General features: G+C 49.5%; 1 protein-coding gene across 1 annotated transcript; it reads left to right on the plus strand.

Annotated features, from left to right (window-relative positions):
* Positions 1-4,082: 4,082 nt before the first annotated feature.
* LOC114586874 (protein S100-A6-like) lies at positions 4,083-12,173 on the plus strand. Its single transcript, XM_028710722.2, has 3 exons — positions 4,083-4,240; positions 10,607-10,754; positions 11,950-12,173. The coding sequence occupies exons 2-3, from the start codon at positions 10,617-10,619 to the stop codon at positions 12,082-12,084; spliced, it is 273 nt and encodes a 90-aa protein (XP_028566555.1). The 5' UTR covers positions 4,083-4,240; positions 10,607-10,616; the 3' UTR covers positions 12,085-12,173.
* The last annotated feature ends 5,014 nt before the right edge of the window (positions 12,174-17,187 follow it).

The raw sequence follows: 17,187 nt of genomic DNA on the forward strand, positions 1-17,187 counted from the left end.
CCCACCCATCCCACTGCCTGAAGCAGACCCTTGCACTACCTAATGTTAGGGCCGGCCATATCAAAGTTTGCAGAACTACCCAAAAACACATATTTAGACTGGCAAAAGAAAACCTTACGTGGAAGGGAACCCTGTCCAATGAGGGCAGAACGTGTTCCATGGCTGCAGGATGTAGTAATAATAATAATAATAATAATAATAATAATAATAATAATAATTGTACCCTGCCCATGTGGCTGGGTTTCCCCAGCTACTCTGGGCGGCTTCCAACAAGGATTAAAAATACATCAAAATGTTATGGGGAAGGGGCGTGGCCCAGTGCAAGAGCAGCTGTTTGGCATGCAGAAGGTCGCAGGATCGATCCCCAGTGCCATCTCCTGGAAGGGTTGGGAGAGACCCCCTGTCTGAATTCCTGGAGAAACCACTGTCTGTGTGCAGGTGTACCAATGATCTGACTCCGTGTCAGAGAAATTCCTACGTTGGCTCACCTGGAATGGAAGAGAACAGAAAAACCAGGGCAGCAAGGAGGGAGAACGGAATGGAGTGTCCTGGAAGAGGGTGCGGCTTGTTAGATACAACCCTCAGCCGGAACACACTGCAACCTTTCCTTCTGGGTTGCATCCGTTTCAGATGCATTCAAATGTGCTCACAATCCTCTGGGCGGTTTTGGAAGGAAGCGAAGGCCTGTGTCGTTCCAAGCCAATTTTGTAGGGCTGCCCTAGCCATGGTGTGTGGTCCTTGCCTGGGCTGCAATGCATTCATTTTACAGGAGGTAATTACGTTTGATCTAAAGTGTTTTTCCCCAGAGAAAAAGGGGGGAGGGGAATACCATCCATTACTTTTTAATTGGCAATGCGGGGTGAGGCAGGAGGCTGTTGCAGAGAAAATGAAAACTGGAACACAGAGGGCCAAAATAAATAAAGCAGCAGCAATTCTGCAGGGCAGAATTTAGCCCCCGCCCCTTGATCTGATAATGAAGGCATTGCACAATTTGCAGTGAGGGGGCTGGCCCATTAGGGGGAAAGGGGGTACTTGCCCCACCAGTCTGGACCCGCCCAAGTCTGCAGCTGCGTGGGCTCTGCCTGTCATCGACTCTGGCGCCACCTACTGTCAGGCTCCCTGCCTTCTGCCCTACCAGTCAATCCCCACTACCACTGTGCACAAAAGCATCTCAGTTTTGATTGGTGGATAGGCTGGTCACGTGCCCTGTCCTGTATTGCAAGATTGAGGGCCGCCTTCCCTTCTTGGTAATGCTTTAAGGGCCACACACCAGTGTGGAGCAACAAGTGTCAACATTAAAAAAATAAAAAACCATTTCATTAAATTTTTACAAATTTCACATAAAATTCCAATACATAATATTTTTTTCTTTTGTTCTATCGACTTCCCATCCCATTTTCTGCTGTGTTTTTTAATTCTACCCCTTTGTGGCACCCTATCTTCCCTTTTTTATATCATAACCATAATTCTTTCTGTTGCTCATAGTTCGAATCCTGATCGCAAATTCATCATATTGTAATATTTATTTAAATAGTCCGAAAATAGTCAACTTTACCTTTGTACAGTAAGCTAGCTCACACACACACACACACACACACACACACACACACACACACACTTATTTCCCCCCCCCCCAGTCGGGGAAGTATAGAGACATTACCAGAGAGCAAAGACACGTTCCTGCCAGGCAAAAACACTCAAGGAGCGTGTCTAGCAAGGGCAAAGCAAGGGCAGTGAGGGGGCGTGGCCTGGAGAAAGTGGGTGTGGCTGGGGAGAATTCTGAGGGCCAGGCAGAGAAGCTGGAGGGCCGCTTTGGTCCACTCCAGCTCCATTTGAACGGCCGTATCTGATCTGGTTTAAGGATAGTAAAGGTAAAGGGACCCCTGACCATTAGGTCCAGTCGTGGCCGACTCTGGGGTTGCGGCGCCCATCTCGCTTTATTGGCCAAGGCAGCCGGCGTACAGCTTCCAGGTCATGTGGCCAGCATGACTAAGCCGCTTCTGGCGAACCAGAGCAGCACATGGAAACGCCGTTTACCTTCCTGCTGGAGTGGTACCTATTTATCTACTTGCACTTTGACGTGCTTTCGAACTGTTAGGTTGGCAGGAGCAGGGACTGAGCAACGGGAGCTCACCCTGTCGCAGGGATTCGAACTGCCAACCTTCTGATCGGCAAGTCCTAGGCTCTGTGGTTTAACCCGCAGTGCCACCCGCATCCAAGCTTAAGGATAAGGAACTCCAAAAGGGAGAAGTGATGAAATTGCCTGTCTACAGGTAACCGAACACCCGTATGGCAGACTGAACAGGCACCCACATCACCCAGTCACCGTCTTCCCCAAGAGGCTGACACATCCTGGATTCCTGTTTAAATTACAGTAATCATTTTAAAATTGGCACCAGTACGTACATGTTAGCAAATCGACTCGCATGCAAACCGGTATCCTTTCATTCCACACACACCCTGTCTTATATGTGAAAGCTCAGAGAGAAAGTATTGGAGAATCTGAGGAACGTTGCTAGCTAGGGAGAGCAAGAGGTCTGTGTGTCAACAAGGGTGGGGAACAGGGACTAGGTAACAGGGTAGCACTGTACAGTGGTACCTCGGGTTACAGACGCTTCAGGTTACAGACGCTTCAGGTTACAGACTCCGCTAACCCAGAAATAGGGTTAAGAACTTTGCTTCAGATGAGAACAGAAATTGCACAGCGGCAGCGGGAGGCCCCATTAGCTAAAGTGGTACCTCAGGTTAAGAACAGTTTCAGGATAAGAACAGACCTCCAGAACGAATTAAGTTCTTAACCTGAGGTACCACTGTACAGTGGTACCTCAGGTTACATACGCTTCAGGTTACAGACTCCGCTAACCCAGAAATAGTGCTTCAGGTTAAGAACTTTGCTTCAGGATGAGAACAGAAATCGTGTTCCGGCAGCACGGCAGCAGCAGGAGGCCCCATTAGCTAAAGTGGTGCTTCAGGTTAAGAACAGTTTCAGGTTAAGAACGGACCTCCAGAACAAATTAAGTTCTTAACCCGAGGTACCACTGTAGTTTGTTCAGGGTGCTGAGAGCTGTTTGGAGACCCTTTGGCAAACTACAGTTCCCAACAACAGAAAAGTTGCACAAATATATTCGTTAGTTCTGCTTCCAGCCCCGCCAACCACTGGCAGGTCACTCAGAAGGGAATGTGGCCCCTTGTGTGAAAATGAGGCGTCCAAGCAGATCTCCTTGGCAAGGCCAAACAAACATTTATCACTCTTAAAGGAACTGGTACAACTGGTTTTGTAGGAAGCAGGCAGAGGGTATTCTGTAAATATGAGGATGGGGGTGACCGGGCAGTGAGTCTCGCTGTAAGTCTTTGCCTGTTGCCATGCTTTGAAAAGGTACAGTGGTACATCAGGTTAAGAACTTAATTCGTTCCGGAGGTCCGTTCTTAACCTGAAACTGTTCTTAACCTGAGGTACCACTTTAGCTAATGGGGCCTCCCGCTGCTGCTGCGCCGTCAGAGCATGATTTCTGTTCTCATCCTGAATCAAAGTTCTTAACCTGAAGCACTATTTCTGGGTTAGCGGTGTATGTAACCTGAAGCGTCTGTAACCTGAAGTGTATGTAACCTGAGGTACCAATTTATATGTATGTATACACACACGTTCTTTGAAAATGATCGGGGGATCCGGCTGTGTGTTTAAGGGCCCGTCAAATCTCAGTTTGATTTGAAGGGCAGACAGACGGACACGGAGGGGAAACTGAGGCACAAGAGCAAACGCAGGACCGAACGAACACCTGGAGGGGAAACTGAGGCACGGAGGAAAAAGAAGAGAGAAAGAGAGGTGGGTGGATGGATGGAAGGGAAAGAAGGAAGCTCCCCTGGAAAGGGAAACCAAGGCACAGAGCAAAGAGATAAAGTTTGCGTAAGGAAAGAAATGTCAAGTTTCTAGCCCTCTGGGTGGAATTAGGGGAAAGGTCTCTCTTCCCTCCCCACTCTCTCTCTCTCTCTCTCTGCACCTGAGAAGTGTTGGAGAGTTCTGGAACCTGGGAAAGAGTTAATACAACAAATAAAGGTGGAGTTTGAAATACACAGAAAGTTTTGGGGTAAGGGGGGGCGTTGTTCCTCTTTGCATCCAATCAGCTGCCTCCTGGGACAGCCTGGGCTCCGCCTCTGCCTATTAAGTCCAGGCTGCGCCAGCTGTGGGCTACCACTTTCCCCATCGCTTCCTGCCACTCAGCACCGGACCATCTCGCTTCTGGTAAGTCTTGAATCCTGCTCCTCCCATCCACGGCTCCTCCATTTCGTTTCCATCATCTCCTGAGCTTTTGCAGAAGATTTCCCCGCTCCAGTGAGCCAGATGTGTCGCTTTTTTGCTCCAGATGTGCCCCTCATTCCTAGTTCCCCTGTTCTTTTTTCCTCCTTAGGGACAGTCGAGAGACCATTTCAGAGATGCGGTTTCCTCCCCGCTAACCTAGGAATAGTTTGGGAAAAAGTCGAACCTTTTAATATCCTTTTCTGCCCTATCAGAAAGATCCTTTTGCCTCGCCCTCCCCTCCCTCGTTCTGAACAGGGAGATCCGATAGGTCTACTCGGAAGTAAGCCCACTTGAGTTCAACGAGGTTTGCATACTGCTAAGTAAGTGCAAGAGAGCAGCTTAGGAGCGCGAGCCTATACGGGTCTCCTCAGAAGTAAGACCGCATAGGATGGCAGCGTAATGCTTACCAGGGCCCACACAGAAGTTAAGTCCCATTGTATTCAGTAGGGCACCCTCCCAAGTTAAACGTGCAATTCATTATATACAGTATTGATATTGTTATTTATTTAACGGTATTTCGTCCCTTTGAGCTCAGTGGGTCACCCTCCCAAGTTAAGGGTGGAATGGTTTATTTAATGTTCCTCCTCCATTCAAATATTGGATGCCCTTTCGTTTTAAACCACTTTCTTTAAAACCTTTTCATTACTTCTGCTCTTCTCATTTAGGCGTCACTTTCTGCAAGAGAGAGAGAGAGAGAGGCGTTGAATTCCAGAGCTGTACTAACTCCGCATTTCCGCTTTTTGCATTTTGGCTTCTGGTTAAGTCGCTTTCAAACTCTCTCTCTCTCTCTCTCTTTTGCAAAAAGTCTGAAAGCGACTTAACCAGAAGCCAAACTGCAAACGGGAAATCCGGAGTTAGTACAGCTCTGGAATTCAACGCCCCTCTCTCTCTCTCCTCTGCCCCACTCGCCGGTTTGAGATTTAAGCTGCAATAAAGGCGGTGCCTCTGGGCATACGCAGAGCGCTTGTCCTCTGGCCGCCGAACTACGGCAGCGAGCGCGTCGCTCTTTTGCGCTCAGGGAGCCGCTCCCTTGCAAATGGAAACTTACATTCCCTCGGCTTTACTCCCATTGGACAAGTTGTGCTTCCACACACCCCAAGCCTTTGCCATGTGGGGTTTTTCCACGGCTGCGGGGAGGGAGCGGGTGGGCGTTGCGCTCCCCACCCGAGGAATTTTGCAACCCTCTCGAAAACTAGGAGGCGCCCAGAGTCCAAACCGGGACAGTTTGGAGCCTGACGCATGAAGCTGTCAGCTGTGCTGCAAGAGCGCAGGAAAAAGGAAGGATGTTTGGGGAGGGGGGTGTTGGGTGATGGAAATAGGGAATTGCCCAAGGGTGGGGCACCACACGCACCCACGGCACCCCCCCTTGCTTGCTTAGCTTGTGCCGCTTGCAAACTTTGCGCAGCAACCCTGCGCCACACGCCCTCCTGGCCTCTGGTGGGGAGGCGTGATAATGCACACAGAGTCCCAGTAATTTCGTTGCTACTTTATTAGTAGAGCGTTTGCATCCTACATTTAAAGCGCTCTCATGCCGCTTTTAACTGCCACGCCCTTTTAACTTCCCTCCAAGCATCCTGTAAACCAGGAGTCGGCAAACTTTTTCAGCAGGGGGCCGGTCCACTGTCCCTCAGACCTTGTGTGGGGCTAATTCCTATGCCCCACAAATAACCCAGAGATGCATTTTAAATAAAAGGACACTTCCTACTCGTGTAAAAACATGCTGATTCCCAGACCATCTGCGGGCCAGATTTAGAAGGCCGGATCCAGCCCCTGGGCCTTAGTTTGCCTACCCATGCTGTAAACTGTAGTTCTTTCAGGGAGCTGAAAGTTCCATGAAAACAGCCCTGTTCAGTCTTTTATTACGAAGGCAATCCTGTATCGGGAAGTGTTTTTTTAATGTTTAATATTTTGTTATGTTTTTATATATGTTGGAAGCTGCCCAGAGTGGCTGGGGCAACCCAGTCAGATGGGCGGGGTACAAATTAATGATGATATTAATGATAATAATAAATTACCTGCAGTTCCCAGGGTGCCGGGGGGGGGGGGAGCCACGGAATAAGTGGAATAAGAGTGTTTTTTATGGGTGTGATAATGTGCCATCCTCTAGAACAGAAATGGGAGCATCTGTGACCTTCCAGGGATGGGAAAACTACAGCTCCCATCAGCCAATGGCCAAAGGTGATGAGAGTTGTAGTCCAACAGCATCCTGAAGGGCCCGCAGGTTAGTGGTTGGACCACAACTCCCATCATCCGTGGCCACTTCTTGTGCCAGCCGAGGCTGATGGGAGCTGTAGTTCTGTAGGGCGCCAGGTTGCTCCCCAATGCCCTCATTTCCCCAGGCAACCGGTCCCTATGCAATTTGCTCAAGGGTGAGGCAGCACACCTGTAGGGCGTGGCTGGGCCTTGCTCTCTCTCTCTCTCCACAAATCTAGCTGTCGAGCACATGTCATCGGGCCTTGTGTGGCTTTCATTTGCTACTGCGTTGGGGGGACGGGGGCCCTCCCAGGTGATGTTGCTGGGGATGCCCCAAACCGCAGACAAAGGGAGCAAAAATTATTATTATTATTATTATTATTATTATTATTATTATTATTATTATTATTATTTATACCCCGCCCTCCCCAGCCAAGGCCAGGCTTAGGGCGGCTAACAACCAATAATAAAAACAAGTTGAATGAATGCAACTTAAAAAACAAGATTAAAATACAACGTTAAAACATTAAAATGCAGCCTCATCACAGGAGGAGAAAGGAAAAAAAGAAAGAGGGGGAGGGAATCAAATTGGCTCCAAGCCAAAGGCCAGGCGGAACAACTCTGTCTTACAGGCCCTGCGGAAAGAAATCAGATCCTGCAGGGCCCTGGTCTCATGAGGCAGAGCGTTCCACCAGGCCGGAGCCAGTGCTGAAAAGGCCCTGGCTCTGGTTGAGGCTAATTTGACTTCCTTAGGGCCCGGGACCACTAGGGTGTTGCTATTTATGGACCTTAAGGTCCTCTGTGGGGCATACCGGGAGAGGCGGTCCCGTAGGTACGAGGGTCCTAGGCCGTGAAGGGCTTTAAAGGTCAAAAGCAGCACCTTAAATCTGCCCCTGTACTCCACCGGGAGCCAGTGCAGCTGGAAAAGCACTGGGTGAATATGCTCCCATGGCAGAGACCCCGTGAGGATTTGATGCTCTGTCTCCGTGCCCCTTCTGTTTGCTATCGCACCTGTAGATAAGGTGATCTTTTTCCGCACACGAAGAACACCCTGTATGCTTTCTCACTCTCTCCAAAGAGGCCAGATAAGATCACCACCACCTTAAAAACCCCCATCTAGAAACCACTGCTGTTCTCATAAACCATGACGGATTCTGGGTGGGTTGTTGATTGTGCAAAAATGAGAACTTGCGGAACTGGATCTTGAAACTGCTGCCGCTGCCGCTGCCTATCGTACTTTTTGCAGCACAGCGTCTTGTAGGTTCAATCCCTGACTTGGAGAGAACCCTGCCTGAAATTCTGACGAGCTGCTGCCGGTCAGTGTAGACAGTAGTGAGTTAGATGGACCACTGCTCTGACTCAATATACGCCAGCTTCCTCTGTTCCCAATTAAGTCAGACCTTAATCCGAGATATACTCGGTCCAGTATATCTGAAGGAGCGTCTCCACCCCCATCATTCTACCCGGACAGTGAGGTCCAGCACCGAGGGCCTTCTGGCGGTTCCCTCACTGCGAGAAGCCAAATTACAGGGAACCAGGCAGAGGGCCTTCTCGGTAGTGGCGCCCGTCCTGTGGAATAACCTCCCACAAGATGTCAAAGAGAACCACAACTACCAGACTTTTAGAAGACATCTGAAGACGGCCCTGTTTAGGGAAGCTTTTAATGTTTGATGTAGGACAGTATTTTAATATATTTTTTTGGAAGCCGCCCAGAGTGGCTGGGGAAGCCCAGCCAGATGGGCGGGGTATAAATAATAAATTATTATTTATTATTATTATTAATCCGGAACCATGAGGACTGGAATCTTACTTTATTTTTAGGGGAAGGCCCGCAGGCAGCTCAGCGAGAGAGTGGCTCCCTTGATGTGGGTTGGGACGAGTATTCTCCTCCTTTCATCGCTCAGCTTGCAGCACATGAGAAGCGTTAAGCCTAAAATAATACCTCTTGCTGTGACTTCTAAGACTTCTGGTCCTTACCCCTGTGGGCATGTTCCTTCCCAGGATTAAGAGACCGCACCCTGTGATCAGCTAGGATGACAGAGTGCCACAAGGACACACTGTCTCCTGGCACCAGGCCATGCCAAGAGAGGATATCACAATGGGTGAGTGAGTGGGTGGGTGGGCCTAGTTGCAAGACAAGTTATAGCTCAGTCCTAAGCGTGCCTGGCCGCTGCCATAGGAAGCTGTTCTGTTGAGTCAAACCATTGGCAGTGGCTCTCCAGTGTTTCAGAAAAAGGTCTCCCCCAGTCTAGCTGGAATTTGAACCCAGGACCTTGTGCATAAAAAGCAGACACTCTTATCACTGAGCTACAAGTCCTTCCTTCACCTCTTCTTTCAGATGGGCTACCCTTTTTAAAAAAAAAAAGTATTATAAAGCGGTGCATTATATTAATACTTTTTTAAGCATCCGAAAAGCATTGGGAAACTCTCCCACAGATTGTGAAGAGAGGCAACCAAGTGACATCACAGGTGCTAGCCAACAGGCACCCTACATGCATACCCTTCCCGGTTTAACCCGAACCACGTTGCAAGCTTGTAGAACAAGTCCGCCCCCCAAAAAAACAAATTGCCTTGGGGAAAGCAACTGCCTTATTTTTGCAGTGAATGTGGTGCTATCAGACTTACCTCCGCCGCCCCCCCCAATACCTTCATCTCCTTAAGTGGGAATCAGTTGTCTTTAGATATTTTCTTTCTTTGTTGCAGTCAAAACAAAAACTGGAACCAACTTTTAAAAAGAAAAGGAATATGGATAGTGAACCTCAGGCCCAGGAACTAAATGTGGGCCTCGGAGCTTCTCTGTCTGGCCCTTGGGACCCTCTCCATGTTACATTTTTTCTCTTTCTCCAGAGCCATACCCCTTGCCAGACCTTATTTCCACATTCCTTGTTTCTGCCTGGCTTAGAAGAACAACAGAGGCTTCTTCCTAGCCCGGGCTGAAGAAAAGTTCCCCAGCCCTGTTTTACATTAACAAGTGCAACTCGAACCCGCGTCTGCAGCTCTTTAAACTTGTTCTCTGCTGCTCATGCAGACGCAGTGATGCTTATGGGATTTTTATTAAATAAAATACAGTGGTACCTCGGGTTAAGTACTTAATTCGTTCCGGAGGTCGGTCCTTAACCTGAAGCACCACTTTAGCTAATGGGGCCTCCTACTGCCGCCGCGCCGCTGGAGCCCGATTTCTGTTCTTATCCTGAAGCAAAGTTCTTAACCTGAAGCACTATTTCTGGGTTAGCGGAGTCTGTAACCTGAAGCGTATGTAACCTGAAGCGTATGTAACCCGAGGTACCACTGTAAAGTACAGTGGTGCCCCGCAAGACGAATGCCTTGCAAGACGGAAAACCCGCTAGACGAAAGGGTTTTCCGTTTGCGATGCGCTTCGCAAGACGAATTTCCCTATGGGCTTGCTTCGCAAGACGAAAATGTCTTGCGAGTCTCGCCATTTCCCCCCCCGCTTCCCCCCCTTTTTCTAAGCCGCTAAGCCGCTAATAGCCTTTTAGCAGCTCTGCCGCTAATCCTTTAATAGCCGCTAAACCGCTAATAGCGCTAATCCGCTTAGCCGCTAATGGGGTTGCTTCGCAAGACGAAAAAATCGCTAGACGAAGAGAATCGCGGAACGGATTCTTTTCGTCTTGCGAGGCACCACTGTAAGTGTGTTAGAGAGGTAAAGGTAAAGGAACCCTGACCATTAGGTCCAGTCGTGGCCGACTCTGGGGTTGCGGCGCTCATCTCGCTTCACTGGCCGAGGGAGCCAGCGTACAGCTTCCGGGTCATGTGGCCAGCATGACTAAGACGCTTCTGGCAAACCAGAGCAGTGCACGGAAATGCCATTTACCTTCCCGCCAGAGTGGTACCTATTTATCTACTTGCACCTTGACGTGCTTTCGAACTGCTAGGTTGGCAGGAGCAGGGACTGAGCAACGGGACCCCGTCGCGGGGATTCAAACCGCCGACCTTCTGATCGGCAAGTCCTAGGCTCTGTGGTTTAACCCACAGTGCCACCCGCGTCCCTTTGTGTTAAGAGAGGTAAGCAGCAGGAAAGCTTTGGAAGGCCGGCTTTCCCCTCCCAATCCGTACAGCCTCTTGAACTCTCCCCGTTCTGTCTTTCCTCTTTTTCAGATCTCTTGCCATGGCAGCACCTCTTGACCAAGCTATCGGCCTGCTGGTTGTCACCTTCCACAAATACGCCGGCAAGGATGGCGATAAGAACACCCTAAGCAAGAAGGAATTGAAGGAGCTGATCCAGAAGGAGCTCACCATTGGACCGGTGAGGATGGGGGAAAGGACCAAATATGCTCAGAGTTCCTATTTGAGGACAAAGGAAGCTGGGGCTACACAGGGACACATCCTGTCTCTCGCTCTCTCTTCCCCCCGCCAAATAAAAAGCTCTGCAATGTGACCATGGTGGGGTAGATTAAGCCGTATGACCTACCGTATATCCCCACTGACTCAAAACGGCTTGCCCCAGTTGCTTTTCTCCCAGGGGGGAAATGATAATAATAATAATTTATTATTTGTACCCCGCCCATCTGGCTGGGCCTCCCCAGCCACTCTGGGCAGCCTCCACAAAGACCAAAAATACACTAAGATGTCACACATTAAAAAATTCCCTAAACAGGGCTGCCTTAAGATGTCTTCTGAATGTCAGGTAGTTGTTGTTCTCTTTGAAATCTGGTGGGAGGGTGTTCCACAGGGAGGGCGCCACCACCGAGAAGGCCCTCTGCCTGGTTCCCTGTAGCTTCGCTTCTTGCAGTGAGGGAACCGCCAGAAGGCCCTCAGCGCTGGACCTCAGCGTATACTGGACCGAGGCCATTTAGGGCTTTAAAGGTCAGCACCAACACTTTGAATTGTGCTCGGAAACGTACTGGGAGCCAGTACGTCTTTGTAGGTCTTTCAAGACTGGTGTTATGTGGTCTCAGATACAGAAGGACACCCTCCCACCCTAGACCTTTCCTCACAAGTGGAGAAGCATCTGGGTGAATGGAGAGAGAGAGAGAGCAGGGGGATATGAATGGGTGGGAAGGGGTGAAGCAGTCCCTTCATGACCCAGGAGTCTTTCGCTTTGGGCTAAAGCCTCCAGAAAGGAGCTTTTCAGTTACAATTCCGTCAAATGATCAGGAAGCCACATAGACGAATCTGTCGCGCGATGGCCTCAGGAAATGAGAAAGTGTAGGAGACAGTCAGGTGCCACGGCGTGGTCTTAATCCCAAAAGGAGGGTATAGAGAACGCCTTCTGTGCATGTGCAGAGTGAGACTCAGACAGCATTAAAGGAGGAGCGAGGTGTCACCAACAGCATCTCCCATCGCTTTCCCCCACCTGCGATAAAAATAATTCTATTATTCATACTAAACCTTGCCTCCCCCCACAAGTTTCCCAGAAAATCGCCTCAAATGTTGAAACGGAAAGCAAAGGCCTTGTTCCACTGAGCATTCTAAATTCGTGATTTCGTTGTCTATTCCAGAAACTGCAAGACTCAGAGATACAGGCATTAATGAAAGATCTGGACCGCAATGGGGACCAAGTGGTCAACTTCCAGGAATACGTCACTTTCCTGGGTGCCCTGGCAATGATTTACAACGAAGCTTTGAGTTCGTAAATGTAACACCCCGGTGGGTTGAGGTTTTGTGGTTCGGGATTATACCTCTGTAGGCGGTTTCACGTCCAATAAAATTTAAGTTTTGTAAAGTTTGGCTCCGCATCCCGTGACTTTTACCAAAGAGATCCCATGGTGTGTGAACAGGTAACTCGACAAGTCCTACGCATTCAGCTTTACATGCTTGGCAAAAAAGGGAAACAACTGAAATTAAAAAGGGGTCCGGTTTTTTGGGGGGGGAGACAGGCATTCCCACCCATCATTTCACACAGTCTTTTGACTATGCTTTTCCCTCACAGAGCTACATTTCCCAGAATTTCATGAGAAAGAGGTATTGATTGCTAAACAACACACACTCTCTCTGTAAGGGGAATAACGGGTCTTGGCACCCCTGACTAACAACAGCTCCCAGAATCCTTTTGGGGGAAGCCATGACTGTTGGAAGTTGTGCTTTAAATGTATGGTGCGAATGTGGCCTAAAAGCAGCGTCGCCGATATTTTTAGAACAGCAGGCATATCTGGATTTTTGAGGGAAGTGCTATGGGTATCAGTCACAAAATGGCTGTTGGAGAGAGGAGTGGCATAAGTCAAAATGGTTGCCATTTTTACAAACAATGGGTTCTGGGGGGATCCTATATTCACAAGGTGGTCCAAGCTGGCAGAAGCTGTCCAGAGTTTCAGGCCAGCAGCAATTCCCATACCTACCTGAAAATGCGGCTGACACACACCAACATTTTTAAGATGAAAATAAGCACCTTCTATTCTATTGTTATTGTTGTTATTATTATTATCATCATCATAATCATCATCATCATCTATTTATACCCTGCCCATCAGACTGGGTTGCCCCAGCCACTCTGGGTGGATTCCAACATACAGTGGTACCTCGGGTTAAGTACTTAATTCGTTCCGGAGGTCCGTTCTTAACCTGAAACTGTTCTTAACCTGAAGCACCACTTTAGCTAATGGGGCCTCCTGCTGCCACCGCGCTACTGGAGCACGATTTCTGTTCTCATCCTGAAGCAAAGTTCTTAACCTGAAGCACTGTTCCTGGGTTAGCAGAGTCTGTAACCTGAAGCGTATGTAACCCAAAGCGTATGTAACCCGAGGTAACCACTGTACACAAAACATTAAAAGAATACCTTCTCTATACAGGGCTGCCTTTAGATGGCTATGGGGTTAGAGAACTCCATACCCTCCAACATTTCTCCGATGAAAATAGGGACGTCCTAAGGGAAAATGGGACATTCCAGGATCGAATCAGAAACCGGAACGGCTTCTGTAAATCTGGGACTGTGGACCCTGGGAAATTGGGAACCTTGGAAGATCCATAGTCAACACCATTGCAGCAGCATGTTTTGCGATTAAAAAGAAAGGATTCACACAATAGTGCTGAACAGAAACCAAACCTTTGTTCCACAAAAGCAGTGTGCATGTTAAAAATACCATTAAAAAGGTGAAGGGGCTAAAGAAGGAAGCAAAAGTGGGTTGGATTTGGGAGTAGGAAGCAAGGACAAGTTGTAAAGGGAGATGGGTTTGGTCAGGGAAATGGGCAAAGGGGTAAGTCGGATTGGGGAGCAGGGGTTCGTACCCCCTAGTCCAGGGGTCTGCAACCTTTAAGACAAAAAGAGCCACTTGGACCCGTTTCCGAAGAAAAAACAAACTGGGAGCCGCAAAACCATTGCGACATTTAAAGCATGCGCGCTGCTGCCCTCCCATCTGACAGCGGGTGGGAAGGTGACGTCGGGACGGTGCGTGACTAACGCACGCACCGCCCCCATGCGATGTCACAGCCAGTACTGCACCCGCCACAGTGGGGAGTGTCGGGGCGCACAATGCGCCTCCTCCCCTCGCTAGTATCCGCCCCGGAGCCGCGGCAAAGGTGTAAAAGAGCCACATGCGGGCCGATCTGGTTCAGTCTTGTCCACATTGTCCGGCAACAGCTCTACAGTTTTTCAGACGGGGCATTCCCATTTCTACCCTGAGATGCCAGAGATTTAACCTGTGACCTTTGGTTTGGACAGCAGGTGCTCTCTGCCACTGACCTGGTTCCCTTCCTGGGTATAGATCCTTTTCAACAGCAGCTTGTGACACACCACCCTGCCTTCTGAAGCTAAGCAGAGCCCCCAGATTCAGTCTCTATCTCTCAACACAGTGGCAATTGCCGGAGGGCGACAGCAGGGAGCGCTGTTGCCTCCCTGCTCTGCTGCTGAGCCAGGAGCGGATCTACTATGAAAGCAATGAGGTTTAAGCTACAGAGCGCCTCATCCCCGAGAGACCCCAGAAGCAAATTTAGTCCATGTTGCCTAGCATTTTGCGGTCTAGTAGACACAATTTGAGGGACGCAGGTGGCGGTGTGGGTAAAAGCCTCAGAGCCTAGGGCTTGCTGATCGAAAGGTCGGCGGTTCGAATCCCCGCGGCGGGGTGCGCTCCCGTTGCTCGGTCCCAGCGCCTGCCAACCTAGCAGTTCGAAAGCACCCCTGGGTGCAAGTAGATAAATAGGGACCGCTTCCTAGCGGGAAGGTAAACGGCATTTCCGTGTGCGGCTCTGGCTCGCCAGAGCAGCAATGTCACGCTGGCCACGTGACCCGGAAGTGTCTCCGGACAGCGCTGGCCCCCGGCCTCTTAAGTGAGATGGGCGCACAACCCTAGAGTCTGTCAAGACTGCCCCGTACGGGCAGGGGTACCTTTACCTTTACTAGACACAATTTGAGTCACACGATTTATCTTTTGCTGTACATATTTCAACAATCCCCAAGTTTGAAAGTCGGTAGTGCAGATGTGGTAAAGAAGAAAGCAGTGGTTACCCAGACCCTATTGCTGGTTGCAAAGTGGCCCTCATAACAGTTTGACCTTCAGGGACCCAAAAATGTTGGTCCGCCACCGTTCTGAGCTTTCCAGGGGAATCTGGTTGGGCTTTGGCTGCACGATCTGATTTCTTTCTGCAGGGCCTGTAAGACAGAGTTGTTCTGCCTGGCCTTTGGCTTGGAATCAACTTGATCCCCCTCCCCCTCTTTCCTTTCTCCTTCTGCGATGGAACTCCTATTTGGGGACTTCCCTGGCTTTTTTCTGGCCCAAGTAGGACCAGTCTGGATAGTTGGCCTTGGTGAAGATTTGACATTTTCATCCCAAAAAAGTTTTTGAGTTTCTGCTGAAATGAGGCTGCATTTTAATGTTGTGTTTTAATCTGGTTTTTAAGTTGTATTTTAATCAATTGTTTTTATACCAGGTGTTAGCTGCCCTGAGCCCGGTCTTGGCTGGGGTGGGCAGGGTATAAATAAATAAAATTATTATTATTATTATTATTATTATTATTATTATTATTATTATTATTATTATTATGGAAATGGACCAAGTGGACCATCTATGTCAGAGCCCTTCTCCTCATGGAGTACCACTCATGGGACTGACCCCTTACTCACCTAGTTAAAAGTGACCGGCAGGTGTCACTCGCAAGTTTTGTAGTCTTACCAAAAAAGTCTGGATCTCAGATGTAGAGCTTTCTGCTATTTATCTATTGAATGGGAAGCTAGACCTTGAGTGCAAAGGCAAGAGGGAGCAAGTTAACGTGGTTACAACGCAGGCCTGATCAGCTCAGGATTCCTGAGTGCTGGTGCAATTAAGCAGCTCCTCTGACAGTCCTCACGTGATCATAGGGACATTTTCATCCGAGGAATGTTGGAGGGCATGCAAATCTTTTACAGGCCTTTCAGGGAAGACTCCGTATCAAAATTTAAGCTAAGCAATGCTCACAAACTGGAAGAGGCTGAAAGGATAGCAAGGAGGCCAACCAGCCACACCTTAGCTTAGTCCAAAGTTTGTTACTACCTAGTCTTGCTTCTGGAAAGTTATGGGCACTTTGTTTCCATGCAAACAATCTTGCTTCGTATAGCTAAACCATGGACGAATAAGGCTCTTGGCCAATGCAAAATTCGAGGAGGAATAAGGCAATCAGTGACCACTAGCCAGGATGTTCTGCCTCCAGAATCGGCGCCAGAGTCGCAGAGTTGCCATTGTGTTTGGGTTCGCATTGGGGTATCTAGTTGGCCAACTGAACAGCTGCACGCTAAAATCAAGGGCAGAGGAGTCGCTGAAAGCTCTGTGCTGCTGTTTTAACTACGGAATTCACTCTGTAAATGCCAGTAACAGGCGTGAACTTAGATGTTTTTAGAAGACTGGGCAAATTCTTGGAGGATATGGCTAGGAATGGCTACTAGCTACCTCCACGGTCAGAGCAGAGCCAGCGCACCCATGAGGCAAGGTGCGGCAGTCGCCCCAGGCAGTAGATCCGGCCTCTGAGGAGACCACTGCTGCCCCCTGGTTAAGAGCGGTAGTCTCGTAATCTGGGGAACCGGGTTTGCGTCTCCGCTCCTCCACATGCAGCTGCTGGGTGACCTTGGGCCAGTCACACTTCTTTGAAGTCTCTCAGCCCCACTCACCTCACAGAGTGTTTGTTGTGGGGGAGGAAGGGAAAGGAGAATCTTAGCCGCTTTGAGACTCCTTAAAGGGAGTGAAAGGCGGGGTATCAAATCCAAACTCTTCTTCTTCTTCTTCTTCTCTGGCTGCAGAAGATGAGGCGGCCAAGAGCTGCCATATTCTGTTTTGCTTCAAGCCACCTCAGCTGCCTCTGGGTCAGAGACGGTATCCTTCTGAATACCGATAGCTGGAAATGGCAGGAGGGGAGGCTGCTCTCGCGCGCGGGTTCGGCTTGTGGGTGCCCCATTGAGGCCCCTGAGAGAACAGGGATGCGGGACTAGATGGGCCACGGGCCTCATCCGGCAGCACTTCCCTTAGTAAATTCGTGTGCCCAGGAATCCCACTCAAGATCACATGAAACCGGTCCGGAGAATTTTGCATCCGTTTTTCCTCTTTTGCCGAGACCACGTGGCAAGCGGCTTCTGAAAACCAGGGGCGGGTGGGCTCCCAAAGTTTTGCGTCAGAAGCAGACCAGACGCCGGGGGCGAAATGTAGCTCAGGTGTCGCCCTGAGCCCCTTCCTTGCAGGCTGTGGGCAGCTGCTTTGGAAAAAAGAGGACCCGAGGCTGGGACAGTCCCCACCCTGATCTGGCGGGATGAACCGCCGCCCGGAAAACCACACAAAAACCAG

Source organism: Podarcis muralis, chromosome 16, assembly GCF_964188315.1.
Source record: "Podarcis muralis chromosome 16, rPodMur119.hap1.1, whole genome shotgun sequence".
Classification (NCBI taxonomy): Eukaryota; Metazoa; Chordata; class Lepidosauria; order Squamata; family Lacertidae; genus Podarcis; species Podarcis muralis.